At 43.5% G+C, this 15,744-nt stretch overlaps 2 protein-coding genes across 6 annotated transcripts in view; one reads left to right on the top strand and one right to left on the bottom strand.

Annotated features, from left to right (window-relative positions):
• Positions 1 to 9,391: 9,391 nt before the first annotated feature.
• On the bottom strand, positions 9,392 to 11,548 carry TCEAL1 (transcription elongation factor A like 1). Of its 5 annotated transcripts, XM_072955746.1 has the most exons (4): positions 11,414 to 11,534; positions 11,190 to 11,287; positions 10,695 to 10,754; positions 9,392 to 10,340 (listed from the first exon to the last, which is right to left on the bottom strand). In XM_072955746.1, the coding sequence occupies exon 4, from the start codon at positions 10,326 to 10,328 to the stop codon at positions 9,849 to 9,851; it is 480 nt and encodes a 159-aa protein (XP_072811847.1). In that variant the 5' UTR covers positions 10,329 to 10,340; positions 10,695 to 10,754; positions 11,190 to 11,287; positions 11,414 to 11,534; the 3' UTR covers positions 9,392 to 9,848. The 5 variants fall into 5 exon arrangements, with proteins under 5 accessions (XP_072811847.1, XP_072811849.1, XP_072811850.1 ...); XM_072955748.1 differs by lacking the exon at positions 11,190 to 11,287 and having other exon boundaries at positions 11,414 to 11,548; XM_072955749.1 differs by lacking the exon at positions 11,414 to 11,534 and having other exon boundaries at positions 10,701 to 10,754; positions 11,190 to 11,371.
• The window catches only part of LOC140691810 (uncharacterized), a 46,692-nt gene continuing 41,274 nt past the window's right edge, over positions 10,327 to 15,744 (top strand). The window contains exon 1 of the mRNA XM_072955945.1: positions 10,327 to 10,777. Within this exon, the coding sequence (XP_072812046.1) occupies positions 10,327 to 10,777 (451 nt within the window). The remainder of the gene's footprint in view (positions 10,778 to 15,744) is intronic.

Raw genomic sequence — 15,744 nt, 5'->3', positions numbered from 1 at the left:
CCGGCTGGAGGGCTCTGCAGCCTGGGAGCCTCTACCCTCTCCTTGCCTCTGTCTGTGTCGTCCTCCTCGCTGGAAGGTAGGGGGACGGGCTGTGGTAGAACCATGAACGGGGTCCCTTCCAGCTCTAGGATGCACAGGACAGTGAGAAGGGGCTTCTCTTAGGAACGGCATTTGGCCTGAGTTGAGGGGACGGGTGCCTCTCCAGATTGGCTGCTGCTACCTTTCCCAGAATCCAGATGAGCTCAGAGCACAGAACTCTTCCCATGCTGGTCTTCCCTGAGGGGCCCCAGCATGCTCACAGCCTTACCCGCTCTTGGCCTAGGGACTCTTGAAAGTACCCAGTACAACCATAGTCTGAGGTTTGGGGGACAGTGGTTGGAATAGAGGAGACAGAGTCACAATCTTGAATATTTGATTCACCAAACTTATCTTCAATGAGTGTTCTGTTCTCTGTCCTGTATAGGCTGACAAATAAGACACAAATGTCTTTGAGGTTATCTTAGACTGGGAGATAGATGTCTAAACATAGTTTTAAACACATTATAATAATAAATTCTAAGTCACCTGTGGACTTAGGAGCACCAAGAAAGGACACCTAACTCAGCTTTCTCTGATGACTGCCAGGAAGTCTCCTGGGAGTAAGTGATACCTTACTTGACTTTGAATGATTAAATAGGATTTTGCTTAAGAGAGAAGGGGAGAACTATATTCAATATCTTGTAGTAACCTATGGTGAAAAAGAATATGAAAACGAATATATGTGTTTTCCTATATGACTGAAGTATTGTGCTGTACACCAGAAATGGACACATTATAAACTGACTATACTTAAATAAAAAAATATAAAAAGAGAGAGAGAGAAGGGGAGAGCTGTCTAGACTGAAGGAGCAGTCGGAGAAAGCTTGAGGCAAGAACATGGAGTTTTGGCCTCAAAAGTCTCACTAGACTAGACAAGTCAAAGCCCAGCAAGAATTCAGATGACAAATGCCCATTACACAGGCCATTATTTGGCAGTGTACCCTAAATGCACCCTAGGGCCCCACAATTGCACTTCTAGTCACCAATCCTAGAGGAATACTTACACGCACAAGGAAGCATGCAAGAAGGCCACTGCAGCACGTTGGTCATAGCCAAGCATGAGAAGCCACCTAAATCTCTATCATTAGGGAACAAACTCTAATATATTCACACTCTAGTATATGCAGCAGTTACATATGAACAAGATACAGATCTAACGTGTGCTTTTTTCAACTCACCAAGCATTTAACTCAATTCTGACACTGAAAGAGTGTGAGATCCCACAGGTGAAGGGCTCAGTCCCACAAAATTTTACCGCCCGCCCCTCAACACTTCAGATGCCAACCTTAAGTCCAGGTTGTCACCTTTGCTTCTGACCGACCAGTTATAGGTCAGAGGTTCCCATGACCCCCTTCTTCCTCAGGTTTGATGAACTTGCACAGAACTCAGAGAAACATTTATGTATGTTTTCCAGTTTATTAAAGAATACAGATGAAGAGCCAGATGAAGAGGTACAAAGGGCAAGGTCCCGAAGGGTCCTGAATGCATGCGCTTCTGTACTTGAGGTGGCTGGCCTGTGCCATCGTCCCAGCACGTGGATGCATTCACCAGCCTGGAAGCTCATCAAGTCTTGTTCCCCTTCCCAGGGGTCCGTAGGGCGAAATTTCCAATTTCTGGTGACTAGCCCCATCTTGCGGCTATCTAGTGGCCCCACCCCTTAAGTGGAAGTTCAGAAGGGTCTCCTTATGAATGACAAAAGATATTCCTGTCAGGAAATTCCAAATCTTTGAAGAGCTCTGTGCCAGGAACTGGGGACAAAGACCAAATATATTTCTTATTATACCACAATAGGTAACAACTTGGATAGATTCCCAAGACATGCTGCAGTGAAAAAAAATACTTTGTCAAGTGAAATGGAGGGTATAATGCCATTTGTGTAACATCATTCAGATTCTATGAATATGTGTGTTTGTGTGTGTGTGAATTGTTTCTTCTCTTGTGAATGATTTCTCCCTGCACTTTTGCTCATTTTCTATTGGTGAGTAGAGATTTATATTTTTCAGAGATATCTCAAAATCTGTAATATATGTTTTAAATATTTCATCCCAGTTTCTCATGTGCCAGATACATTCTTTGAGCTTTTTTTAACTTTAAAGATTTGAAAGAGATAATTCCTTATCAATTTTTTCTGATTGCAAAAGCAGTCTTGTAGCAAAAAAATTCAAACTCAACAAGAGTGGGGTATGAGAGTGGGGTAGTGTTTACAACTTTTCTGAATTTCAAAAGATGAATGCCACTAGACTCAGCAGGAAGAGAGAAGGTGTGAAATTTTAGGAGTAAGCAAGGCACAGTGCTTAAGAAGCCTGACTTAAGAGTCAGACAAATTTAAGTTCAAATCCAGGTTCCTCCACTTACTGGCTGTATGACCCTGTGTAAGTCACCCTTACTTTATGAATTGCAGTTTCCTCATCTATAATCAGGATGAATGCCTTCCTTAAAGAGTTATAAGGATTAAAGAAGATCCCAGATATAAAGTACCTAGCCCAAAGTGGGTTCTTGATCATTCTGAGGAAATTCCTTTTATTTTTTTTTTTGGTGGGGGAGGCAATTATGTTTATTTATTTACTTAACTTTTTTTAATGGAGGTACTGGGGATTGAACCCAGGACCTTGTGCATGCTAAGCATCCTCTCTACCACTGAGCTATACCCTCCCCCAGTTCTTGATCATTTTGAATTTCCTTCCTCAACTCCAAACAAAGCTGGTGTTCTTTCCTCTACTTTATGCTTTTTTGGGTGGACTTGACCTTTCATGTGGCCTTCAGACATAGGCTTCTGAGATCAAAGAGAACAATTTTATCTCCACTATAAACATTACTGTCAAGGGGTGTCATTGATGGAATGACCATATAGATAAATGCTGTGGCACATGTGCAAAGATAAATGAAGGAATAAATAATATATATGCTATATAAAATATAACAACAAATACATAAATGAGTACATAAAAGCATTTGAATGTAAAAGATGTAAAGTAATATACATATGTACTATATAAAGTAAATTGACAAACTATATAAAAGGAGATATATGTATACACACAGTGTAAGTACATGCATATTATAGGAGAGGAAAAATTATTTTCCCTCCACCCTTCTAGGGTCTTGGCTGAGACCCACCCCTGTAATAAAAGACAGATTGACAGAAGAAAAACAAACAGAAGTTTGATATCATATATGACACCTATTTACATAGGAGATACCCAGAAAAACTGAGTAACTCCCTGCAAAGGCCCAAGTCACCGCCTTAAGTAGCATCTTCAGCTAAAGACAAAAGAAAGATATTTGGGGGGAAGTGCAATTATAGGAGGCTTTCAAGTAGAATACAAAACCTCAAAGACACTTAATAGGGCTAGAATCTGAAATCCACACAGGTGTAATATAGTTTCCACTGAAAATAAAATTTTACTCTCTGCAGTCACCCCCATTTCTAGCAGAGATGAAGTAAGACTAATTTGTTTGCAAAATAAGTCTAGTAAGGGAAACTCCTTTGTAGGGGTGTCTCCCCCTCAGTACCTAGAAGAGAAAGATGACAAATCTCTAGAAACTCATATCAGTGGAGAAGGAGCAAACTTAAATCTGCATAACAACCAGGCTCTTATTTACTGTGCTTTCCCTGATAATGAAACTGTGCCCCCATAGGGTTAACAGAAGCTGGCGCCTTAACAGAAAATCCTTGAGTGTGCCTTACAGAACAGCAGATAAGGGAACAGCTTGTTAAAAAGCCCTCTGCTTATAATCTGCCTTTACTGATTAAGCTTGCTTTAGTTATTTTTTTTCTGTTTTTTTCCCTTCTTTAATTGCATACCCTCCAAGCTTAGGTAATATATCATAAGACTTCTTAACCACCCCTACAGATAACGCCTCTGACGTATGGGTCACTATAGTAACGGGGGCTTAAGTTGTTTTCCAGGAACTTGGAGTTGGCTCCAGTCCAGTTCAAGCCGGCTAAAACTGGTTGGGACCATCAATCCTAAAACTGGGCCTGCGCAGGTGTCCACGAAGGACCTTTTGACATCAGAGGGCCCAAAACTCAACTTTTAGATCATGCTAAGTGCCTCCATTTTCTAACCTACATCCCATGAGTAAAAAGCATGTAACTCAGATATGCCTGCACAGAACACCGATTACCTCACCTTTTCCCTACCTCCAATCAACTTTCCCCACGCCTGCGTGCACTCTGCTTCTTTAACCTGTAAATATCTCAAGCCCCTTGCTTTTGGGGAGGCAGATCTGAGTTATTCTCCTGTCTCCTCACATGGCTGCCTTGTGAATAAACTTTTCCTCTGCTATAAACGTCAGTTATCTCATCATTTGCCACGCTGAACATCAGGCAAATGAACCTGGTTGACTAACAGTAATCTCCTGCAACTTCCCCCCACCCCAAGGTCTTTTGTCTTTAGCTGAAGATAGTATTTAAGGTGGGCCATTTCAGGGAGTTACTCAGTTTCCCTCTATGTATACAAGAGGTGTACATGGCATTAAACTTCTGCTTGTTTTTCTCCTGTTAATCTGTCTTTTATTACAGCAGATCTCAGCCAAGACCTTAAAAGGGTAGAGGGGAAATTATTTTTCTTCCCCTACACAGTTAAAGCCTTGTTAATATAACTAATGTTTCTAATTGTATCTTGTTACAAGAACAGATTCTTACTGAATCTATGCAAATAACTACATTGCCAGAAAACTACTCACTCAGTTTCTGAATTCTGGAGAGCTCAGATAGGGAGAAAAAGTCATTGTTTCACCTTTGTTCATAAGGATATACTTTACTAAATAGCTATAAATCATAGATGGCTTAAGAGAAAAAGTTCCCTTAAATCTGGAAAACATAACACTAAAGAACCAGGATGTTTCAAACAAAAGGTCATAAAAAATTACAATCATCCTCATGAGTTGAGTCAGTCCCATGGAAATTAACCCTTGTTGATCTTGATCTTTTGTTAGCAGTTTTATTAATCCAGTTTTTTTATTAGAGTTCTGTAAATTCTTACCCAGTTCAGTGGCATGATGTGAAAGTTATCAGAAATCTGTACTTGTCAGAGTCCTTTCTATGAATCTCCTTGAAGATGAAGCACTTTTACAAAATCATCAGAATAAAACAGTAACTGTCTATCAATGACAGAAGGATTTAAAATGGCCATGGTTAAAGATCTGAGGAGAGTACATTATAATGCAATTAATAAGGAAATTTGTTATTTCTGTGACACAGTATTTTAAGATAATAACTAGAATTAGGACTGATAATATTATACCAAGACATATCAGAATTCTAGAACTTTCAGATAATTCATACAATTTCTGGAACACTTATACTAATAACATATAAACAGAACCTAAAGAAAGTTTAAAATATCAAATAAGCCTAATTAGTTTAATATCTTATATTCTTTTTATAAGGAGAGAGAATAAATCTTTTGAGATTTTCCAGGGCCTCTTTGAGAAATTCCGAAGTTAGTTTGAGGTCAAAAAGACTTAATTTAGAATTCGATTTTGGGAAGTTAGTCAAAAATAAAAAGGTATGGACACTTGACTAAGAAGGATCACAGAGCATTATGAAACTACTTAATTATCTAAACAAAATGACAAAAGATTTTAAAGGCAAATACAGAAGTTTACAGAGTTGTGAGCAAAACTTAGGTCTTTTAATATTGAAAAGACTTGGTTTTAAGTAATCAAAGTCCTGATGATAAAGACAACATGAAGCATAGGAAATTACTTTGGTAAGACACAAAATCCTTTCTGGCTAGGCAGATTATTTAAAACGTAAAGAAAAGCCTTTCACAATCTCTTATCAAGAGAGACAAATAGTCCAATAGACTTTGTCCTTTTACCAGAGAAAAAGAAAGCTAAGTTTTAGCTTTATATAAGTACACTATTGATACTGAAACTTACTTTTTTAAACCCTTATAATAAATTCATTCAGTTTTAGCCAGCTTGATTACACAAGGTAAGATTGTCATTCCTCATCAAGCAGTGTGATTCTTGGAATGAATACCCATAGGAATATCATGGCACATGTACAAATAAAAATAAATAAATAAAATATATGTGACATAAGATATAACTACAAATATATATGAATACATAAAGGTATTTGAATGTACACTATTCAGAGATGTAAAGTAATATACATATATACTATATAAAAAAGTAAACTGACAGAGTATATAAAAGGAGATATGTATACACACAATGTAAGTATATGCATGTTAATATTAATTATTTTCTCTGGGTAGAGGAACTATAGGTAATTTATATCTTTTATACATTTCTACATTTGCAGATCTTTTCTAGTAGAAACATATAACTTCCACAATCAGAGAAAAAGTGAAAATAGTATAAGATCTTTCCATTTAAACACACACATATGCACACACACTTGACTTGAGACAGGGGAAGACTATCTAACTATATGCTGCTTCTTGTGCCACCTTACCCGCCAGAAAGAGGCTGCTACTGTATCAGTCCAGCGTAAGTTGGGATTAAGGCATTCCCCTCCCCAGTATCAAGTCTTCTTCCCTGGCCTGGCAATTATTTCTCTCCTTCCCTCTGTCTTTGGTTAGCAGTGTTCAACTCGCAGTTCTGGGTGTGGTCACCAGATGGCGCGCCTACCTCTTCTAAATAGGTATTGTGTCTCCGTAAAGAGGTTTAAAGAAAAAGTTCATTTTTTACACACAGGTTACGAGTCAGTGAATTCAGTATAATTCCAATTCTGTTTGAAAAATATATATTTATAGGAAAGGATACAAGGATATACAACTGGATTCTTGCTTACTATGAGCTAGGTATCACCAGCCACAATCCATATCTCCATGCCAATCTTTTCCCCAAATTCTAGGTACGTATCTAACACCTGCTGGATAGTCCCACCTGGAGAAATATATCAATGTGAAAACTCTCCAAATGCACTAACCAACACGCATACCATACTTAGCAAGTCTAAATCAATTATTCCCTAAGCTCCCTAAGCCCCAGAAAGCTACAATCTAAATTGCAGGCAGTATGCAGACTGGGAGAACACAGAATTTGATTCAGACAAATCTGAGTTAGAGCAGAGGGTCTACATCTTATTTATATGTATAATATTCCTCATTTGTAAAAATAATTGAGTTTAGATTATATTTCTGAATAAGGGAAGGAAGAGTCTGGGCATTTTGCAAGGACCCTGAACCTGATCCTTCTACCCTCTCTCAACAGGGGGCGCTCCCACTCCCATGCACTGTCTCCTAAGAGCCTGTGCATCCTGCTTAGCACACGGCTCTCGCCAGGGTCCTAGACCCTCAGTGCTTTCTGCTCTGGAGTTGACCAGGCAAATAGCTTCTTAGACACGTAACGGGGATACCAGCTTTCTGTGTGGCAAGGAAGCAGTGAGGGGCCAAGAGACCTAGGTTCTGGTTGCTGGTGACCCCCCACCATCAATGCCTCCAAAAGCATCTTCACACCAACCCACAGCCTGAAGGCCCTGACCCGCAAGTCGTGGGCTAGGCCTGCAGTTCATGGGGTGTTCACACAGGAGGTGACACCCCTTTTCTCCCGAGCTGTAAGACCATGTGCCTTTGAAGCTCCCTTTACTCGAGGTCCCCTGTGCCCCTGGGCCTGGGCTGACGCAGACATTACAAGCGCTGCCCCAGGCACACACACAGCTCAAGTCACCACAGAACCATCCAAACAGGCCGGGACATGTCCGAGGCCCTTCTGGGAATCTGAGCAAGGTGAGTGGGAGAGGGATGGGTGAGGGCTTGTCTGAGGTCTAACCCCAATTTGGTGGGGGGCTCCTTCTCTGGACTCTGACAGAAGGCCAGCCCCTTCTGCTTCAGCCCCAAGTTCCCTGGTCAGGCCCAGGTCAGACATCTGCTGGCTCAAAGACTGTCCCAACCAGTGTTTCCAGTTGGGAATCCTTGGGGCCTTATCTCCTCCCCTACAAAAGGTTGTCCAAAAGAGAAAGGGAAAAGGAAAGAGAGGCAGAGTGCTCTGACCTGCAATAGGACAGTCGTCGCCCTCCAGGTATGTATGTCCAGGAGAGCCCAGCTATCAGCTGAGAAGAGTCTGGAGTCTGCTGCAGGCTGGAGCAGAGAAACCAAAGTCAGACCACCCTGGAGAGAGGTGTGGCTGGAGGGAGCCCTTCCATGTCCTGCCCCAGCACCACCCCTCAGAGCGCCAGGTGGCTGGATGCATCCTGTCCCATAAAACTGGCACAGGGAGAACCTGGACCTTCATCTCACTCCAGCCAGAATCCAGCCTTACCAGCATCCATCAGGCTGCCATAACCTTCAAGAATGGTCTGGAGACATGAAGATCCCTCCTGCCCCCCCCCCCGCAAATGGCATCACACAGTGAAAAAAAAATTAAGTACATAGGACTGGCTTACCGTTTTGTGGACTGATTACCAAAGGAGAACTCTGAATTTATTTCTAATGTATTTTACTCATACTGGAAGGAAATCATGTAAGGCATTATATAATGTCAATCATGGAAAATATGTCTTGCTGTTTTGTCATCTCTCAGGTTTTTATTGTCTGTATGGTCTTGCTTTGCTGCAAAAAAATTAAATTTTATGTAGTAAAATTATGAGGTTTTTATATTCTTGTTTAAAAATACAGTTGGACAAGAGTTTCACTTCTTTAATTCTGATACAATCATCTGTACTTCTATTTATGTTGTGGTTTATTCTTACTGAAACCAGGAGTATATTGTATATAGATAGCAGTGGCTCTCCAGCTTGTGTGCAAATACACAGAAAAGCAGATTTAGTGGGTCTGCAGGAGACAGTTCAGATTTGGCCCAGCAGGGAGGGGCTCCAAAGCAATCTGGAGCTTTGCTCCAGGAGGACTTTGGCACTTTAGCTGTGATGGGGGGCAGTGGAAGGAGCAGGACCCAGGACAAGGAGCAGCTGTGCCCAGCAGACATGGCGGTATCCAAGGGAAGAGAATAGCAGGACATGAACAGAATGTGGCACTCACCTGGAATCGCACAGGATTTGTGAGCACAAACCAGACCTCCTTTGGGTACTACCCCCTGTATTTGAAGGGAATCTATAGGGGTTGGGGTCCAGCGTGTGCAAGTGGGGGAAAAATACAGCTCACACAATCTTTACCTCGTTTGGTTCCGCAGCAGCCCTGTAAGTCAAGTATGATTCCTATTTAAATGGGAAAAGAATGACCCTTAAACAAATATAGTAAGTACCTGGTTTATATTTCTGCCTAACAGATTCAGAAAAAAAACATGGGATTTACTTTTCTTTTTTAAAGTTCTAACAAGTATTTATTAAGTGCTTTATAAGCTGATTGACAGTTTAAATTGCTTTACAATTTTCCCATTGGTTTTTTTTTGCAACATATGTAAAATGCATTCATCTTGAAAAAATGAGAAATTCAGGTGAAACAAAAATGAAAAAGAAATCACCTATTATCTTACCACACAGAAACCACTGTTACGCCTCGGAAGTATATAGTTTCAGTTTTCTTTGCATATTAATATATAAATATACATTTTTTACAAAAATGGGATACTACATATACTTTTTGAAAATTGCTTTTGTTACTTCACAATATTTAATGTACATCTTTCCATGCAAAATGGAGAAGACTCATGATTGAAAGAGGGGGACTTGCAGATGAGGGGGGCAGTTTTACCCAGTTACAGGCGAAACAGCTCAAATAAAGCCACACAAAAAGTCAAAATTAGGAAGATGGGGTAAGGTATATGAGAAAATGCAAACACAGTTCAGGTGATAATACTTAAAGCCGGCAAAACTGAATTAAAGGCCAAACACATTAAATAGGGTAAGGGCGGTTCCGTCTTGCCTTCCAATGCATGATCATCAATTTGTTTCGTACCCTCTTCATCTCTTCCATCTCCTCTGCGACCTTTATCATCTCCTCGTTGCTTAAATTTCTGCCATGTATGTCCCCTCTGAACTGCGGGCGAGAGCGAGCCAGCCTTTCTTTAAAGCTGCCTTCCTCTAGCTTATGTTTGCCCACTCCGCAAGGAGGCTGCTCCATGGGAGGACGCTCCTCAAACAGGTCCTTCCTAGACAGGCGCTCCTGAGGAGGGCGCTCCTCGGACACGAGCATCTCAGGAAGGAGCTCAGGAAGGAGTTCCTCGGGAAAGAACTCCTCCTCCGAGGATTGCTCCTCCGAAGACGGCTCCTCCGTAGACGTCTTTTCGGGAGACTGCTCTTCAGCAGTCTGTTCCTCATCCGTCTTGGGCGAGCTCTGTGGCTGCTCTTCAGGCTCTTTGCAGGCTTTTTCCATGTTCAGGGTGGTCTTTTTAAGCACAGTTATTCATAGGAGACAAGAAAGGCAGAGGCGAGTCAGAATACTCGGTGTCCGGACCAAAACCCCGCCCACTGGTTCCAATACCTGCCTTTCCCCGACTCTGGGCTCGGGTCCCCCAACTTACGCTGGCCGAGGGTCCCTCCGGCCCCCAACCCCCCGCCGCGTCTGGTCCCCGCCCCCACCTCCTCGCCCCCTCCTTCAGAAAGCCCACCACTTTCCCGGCAGGCCTTGCCACGCAGGCCTCTCCCGCAGCGGCAGGGGCGGGGCGGGCCGGTGGTGCGGCGGCCCCGGCTCCCTCCCGCGCCCTCCCTGGCGCCCCACGCGGCCCACCCCTTCCCCGACCTGGACCTCTCCTGGCGGCTGGCTCCTAGGCGTCCCCTCCTCGAGGTGCCCCGCTGTGACCTGCAGACAGACGCCGAGACAGGGTAGGGGCGGGGAGCGGGAAGGAGGGAAGGACTGACACACACGCCCCTTTTCTGGGCAGCAGCCGCCGCCCCCACGCCGGCCCCCGTGTACCCCTCCTCCCTACCCCATCTGCCGCTGCGTCCTCCAAGCCCCCAACCCCCACCCCACCCCGCAGTGCTAGTCATTTCTTTTCAGGCGACAAGTGGAAGCGAAGGACTACTTAGAAACTATTTATAGGTGTCCGTGTTTCCCTCCCGGGGGTCCTCTCACTTCCCCACCCCACCCCCTAGACCACCATTTTCTGCACCGAAATTGGGCGCAGGGGGCGGGGCTGGGCATAGGGAAAGGCCTGGACTCTGTGCCATCTCAATCCCAGGGGTGACTGGGCAGCACTGACACTCATACCGATTTAAGAGGACGAAGGGGACTTACTTCCTTCTGCTTTTCCCCTCGACCAAAGGGCAATAGGCAGATGGTGTCTGGACAGGCAAAAAGGACCAAGACGAGAGGGACTTGGGCAGACACAGGCTCTGGTCACGTGAGGGCCGCACGTCACCGCCGAGCTCAGATCCCCAGTTACCACTTTGACCGGCGGCCGTGCTGCAGCAACCAGCCAATATTTCCTGACCCCCAACACACCAGACGTTGTCACTCACCTTTCTTTGTTTATATTTGTCTTTTCCTGGTTGCCAGAGACGATCAGCATCCAGTCTTGAGGGTTGTTGCCTCTTCTTCTCTGCCTCCTCCGCTGATAACGCCTCTCTCCCTTATTCTGTCATCAGCTACCAAGGCCCATTATTTCCCCTACAGTTCAGATCCTGAACTGAAATTTGACTATTTCTCCTTAATGAGTCACTGTCATACGCTACCTCTTCCAGTTTTAATCCACATTTATAACTCCATCGTGTCCGTTTAGGCTCTATCAGCATGGTTATCATCTCTTGTCATTTCATGGGAGGTAAACTTTCACTTTTCCATGACTTAACGATTTTTTTTGAGTCCCCAGACCTAAATCACAAATGGAAGCTCCAGTCAAATTGATAAACATTCAGTTCTAGAACTCTGGAAAGAATAAAGTTTGTAAAGTACATACATCTAAAAAGGCTGAGTACTTTGATTTTCATAAATCAAAATACACATTTTTGCATCTAAGTACAAATAGTTTAATAGTATTTATTTTCTGAAATGGGAGCATTTTTGGTGGAAAGCATGGCGTTATACATATATGTATACACGTGTATTTATATGACATATGTACTATGTATATATACTAGTCAGTAATTATTATTTATAATAGAAGAACAAGATTTTGCTGGGACTCTATATCTTTAACCAGCAACCTCCTGGTGTTGCTGGTTGAGGAAGTTTATATTAATTCATTAAATCAGCAAATATTTGGGTCCTGGGACTGCTAAACCCCAAAAGATAGATTCAGCACAGAGGACATTCTTATTAAACTATGCAGTAATGCAGTAATTCTATGGACCACACACGGAGCAGCAAGACTGAAGTCGTGCTAACATACTCAGTTGTTATTACGAGGATGTACTCTTGGATCTAATGGTGTTTTGTGATCTTCAGCTTCGTGTCTGCATCTCATATCAGCCTGGATGCTACTTTCTCATGCAGGTGCCCTTTCTTCCATAGAGCAGACTATATCTCTCCTCTCTGTATTTTACACTTTCAGGGTGAACATCAAATCTGTGAGGATCCTGGGATGTCTAGTAAGTTTCCAAACAAATTCATATGTGGAATTTCCCATTTTAAATGTTTTTGGTCGCTTTTCTCCAACATCTAATTTACTTTGTGTTGGGATAGCAGCAAGACAGATAATTAGTTTATCTGTGTATTTTTTCCATAACTTTTACTTTTCAGTTTTTCACTGATGTGTGTCTTTTAAGCCAAATTTCACTATACCTTCTTTATTCTTTTCACCAAGGGTTGGCTTCTTCATTTGTATGGTTTCTTTCTAAGAGGAGCCCCATTCATTCATTCTTCACGTCTGTCCTCTTTTCCTTATATCCTGTGATGGAGAACGCACTACCTGTGATGAAGAACTCATCCCATTGAAATTTCAGACCGTTCTAAGCATTCAGTGTCCCCGCCTCTCCGCCCCCACCGCTTTCGTTGAGCTGGAAACTGCCTCCCAGTAATTTATACACCTTGGTCCTGGTTCTGCCCTTTGGAGTGCTACAAAGCAAGTATAAAATAACAAAAGTGCCCTTTACCCTTGACAGTTTGACACTGCCAAAGTTAATGTTCCGATTCTTTCCCCTGCTCATCTGTGAGACACACTGGGCAATGTACTTAACCCTTCTGTGACTCTACTTCCTCATCTGCAAAATTGGAGACATACCTACATTACAGAATTGGTGAGAGAAATAAATGAGTCAGTATACATAAAGGACCTGGAGTAGTGCATAGCACATAGAAAGCACTCTATAAGCGTTAACTATAATAACGGTAACAATAATAGTATGATGTAGTACTAATAATACTACTAGTTATCATTCTTTTATTATTAACATTAATTGAGCATGTATGCCACACATTGTACTAAGCACTTTTAATATGCTGGCTCATATAATTCTTAAACAATGATTTTCTCACCAAGACTATTTTTTAAGGCTTAACTTCACCTCCCTAGTTATTTCAGTTATTTCCGATGTGATAATATTTGTTCAAAGTCGCTTATCATCCTGTATGCTCCTGAATTTGTAAGTGTCTCTGAAAATACTGAATATTCTGCCTCGTATAGAATGGAGTGATCTTACTATACCCTTCATTCTAGATAGCCACTATACATCTATAGATGCATCTGAAGATCAGAGTAGATTTTGTGGACGCCATATCACACAGTTGAATCCACTTTAAGTTGCAGTCAATTGAAACTCCCAAATCCCTGTTAATGCACTTCTGTAAGTCAGTTTAGTTTTAACCCAAGTGCAGGAGCTTCTGTTTTTCTGGGTTAAATGTTGTCTTGTTAGATTCACTGTCTCATTTTTTGAATCCAGGTTCTGTCGTACATTAATTACAAAATATTAATTTAAAACATACCATTAGTACTAAGTGGGTGATAAATTCAGCAAGTTCAGGAAAGATCTAGGGGAGATCTCAGCCAAGAGCTCTGACTCCAGATGAAGAAATTCCTTCTCCCTGTTGGGTGTGGCAGCCAGGAGTGTGCCCTAGAATGCCAGCTCCCCTCCTTTCCTCTCTCAGTGTGACTTCTTAGGGTGAAATTACCTTCTGCTGCTGCTGCTGATAGAAGACACAATTGCCCCTGAAAGCTCCTGAACCGGTATAAATTAACCCTTGGTGAGAACTTGGTAAACATGGGTGGGCAGACAAGGGACGTATGGGGAATTAGAACCAAAAGGAAGGAATGAAGACAGAGTCTTTGTATTGGCTATAAGTCTGTGCCTGACAGTAGCTCATTTGGGGTTCCCTGAGAGAAAGGGCTCTCAAGAGAGAACAAGGTGAAGGGAGTTCTGCCACGGTGACAACCATTTGTTACAGAGGAATGTGGTCTGCTACTTGTCTGCATGTGTGTGTGACAGGGGTGGGGACAGTGAAATAATACTTCTGATGGATTTGATTTGCTACTTCTCATTTAGGGTCTGTGTGGGTTAAACCCCCACTGCTGTGAGGGTTTAAATCTAAGGAACTCCATTTTAAAGGTGAGATAAGTAAGGCTCTGGGAGATTACACATTGTTCCCATAGAAACAGATGATAGTGAGGAGCAGAGGCAGGATTTAAACCCTAACAGTGCAACAGTAGAGACTGAAATTTTAAGCACTTTGTAAAACTGCTACTAGACAGTAGGCTCCAACCATGTTTACCCGTAGACAGGCAGGGCAGCCCCTGGCAGCTGCCGCCATGACAACAGTGTCCGGGGGCGTGGCCTTTCTCTGGGGGAGCTAGGGAAGCCCAGCGTGCGTTTCTGGTTCAGAGATTCCTGTTCCCTGCTGAGGCTGCACTTCTGTGGCAGAAACACAGCCCCCTCCCTCTGCGCGCCTCTCCAGCACGGACTCCTTGGAGGTCTGGTTTCCCTTTGCAGGGCCTGTCTGCCTGGACGGGAGCTGAGGAGTTCTGCCCTCTCCAGCCCAGAGGTTCCCCCTGCTGCTACCGCCTCTGCATTCTTTCCTAATGACACCCGTGGCAGCAGTTTGATCTCCAGACCTGCTGCCCTGGGCGGCTCGCCTTCCCCTACCAGCGCCCCGGGAAAAGTAGCCAAGTGGGGAAGGCAGTGACAGGAGCCTCTCTTTCCTGCCTCATCCTGTCCGAGCCTAGACACACACACCCTGCATATGGCCAGAGAAACGAGGAAGGGGCTCTGAGGAAAGGTGGGCTGGCAACTTAGGCTGCTGGCAAACTCTCGGGGACGGAGACGGCAGGCCTAGACCTGGGCTGAAGAGAGGCAGGACCAGGCTGTGGGCTGGGCAGGACTCGTGCTGTCATCGGCTGGAGGGCTCTGCAGCCTGGGAGCCTCTACCCTCTCCTTGCCTCTGTCTGTGTCGTCCTCCTCGCTGGAATGTAGGGGGACGGGCTGTGGTAGAACCATGAACGGGGTCCCTTCCAGCTCTAGGATGCACAGGACAGTGAGAAGGGGCTTCTCTTAGGAACGGCATTTGGCCTGAGTTGAGGGGACGGGTGCCTCTCCAGACTGGCTGCTGCTACCTTTCCCAGAATCCAGATGAGCTCAGAGCACAGAACTCTTCCCATGCTGGTCTTCCCTGAGGGGCCCCAGCATGCTCACAGCCTTACCCGCTCTTGGCCTAGGGACTCTTGAAAAGACCCAGTACATCCCTAGTCTGAGGTTTGGGGGACAGTGGTTGGGGCAGAGGTAGGTTAGGCTATGTAATTTGCAGGACCCAGTGTAAAGCCCCTTGTTCAAAAAACAAGGGAAAAAGTGCAATTAAAAATACTAAAATATAAAGCTTTCCTTTTTCCTGTGGTCTCTCTTTTGACTTTCTTTTTAGTAGACTT

The sequence above is a fragment of the Vicugna pacos genome, chromosome X, assembly GCF_048564905.1.
Source record: "Vicugna pacos chromosome X, VicPac4, whole genome shotgun sequence".
NCBI classification, from domain to species: domain Eukaryota; kingdom Metazoa; phylum Chordata; class Mammalia; order Artiodactyla; family Camelidae; genus Vicugna; species Vicugna pacos.
Note: the sequence above shows the minus strand (reverse complement) of the source record. Positions and strands in the feature narration are given on the sequence as shown.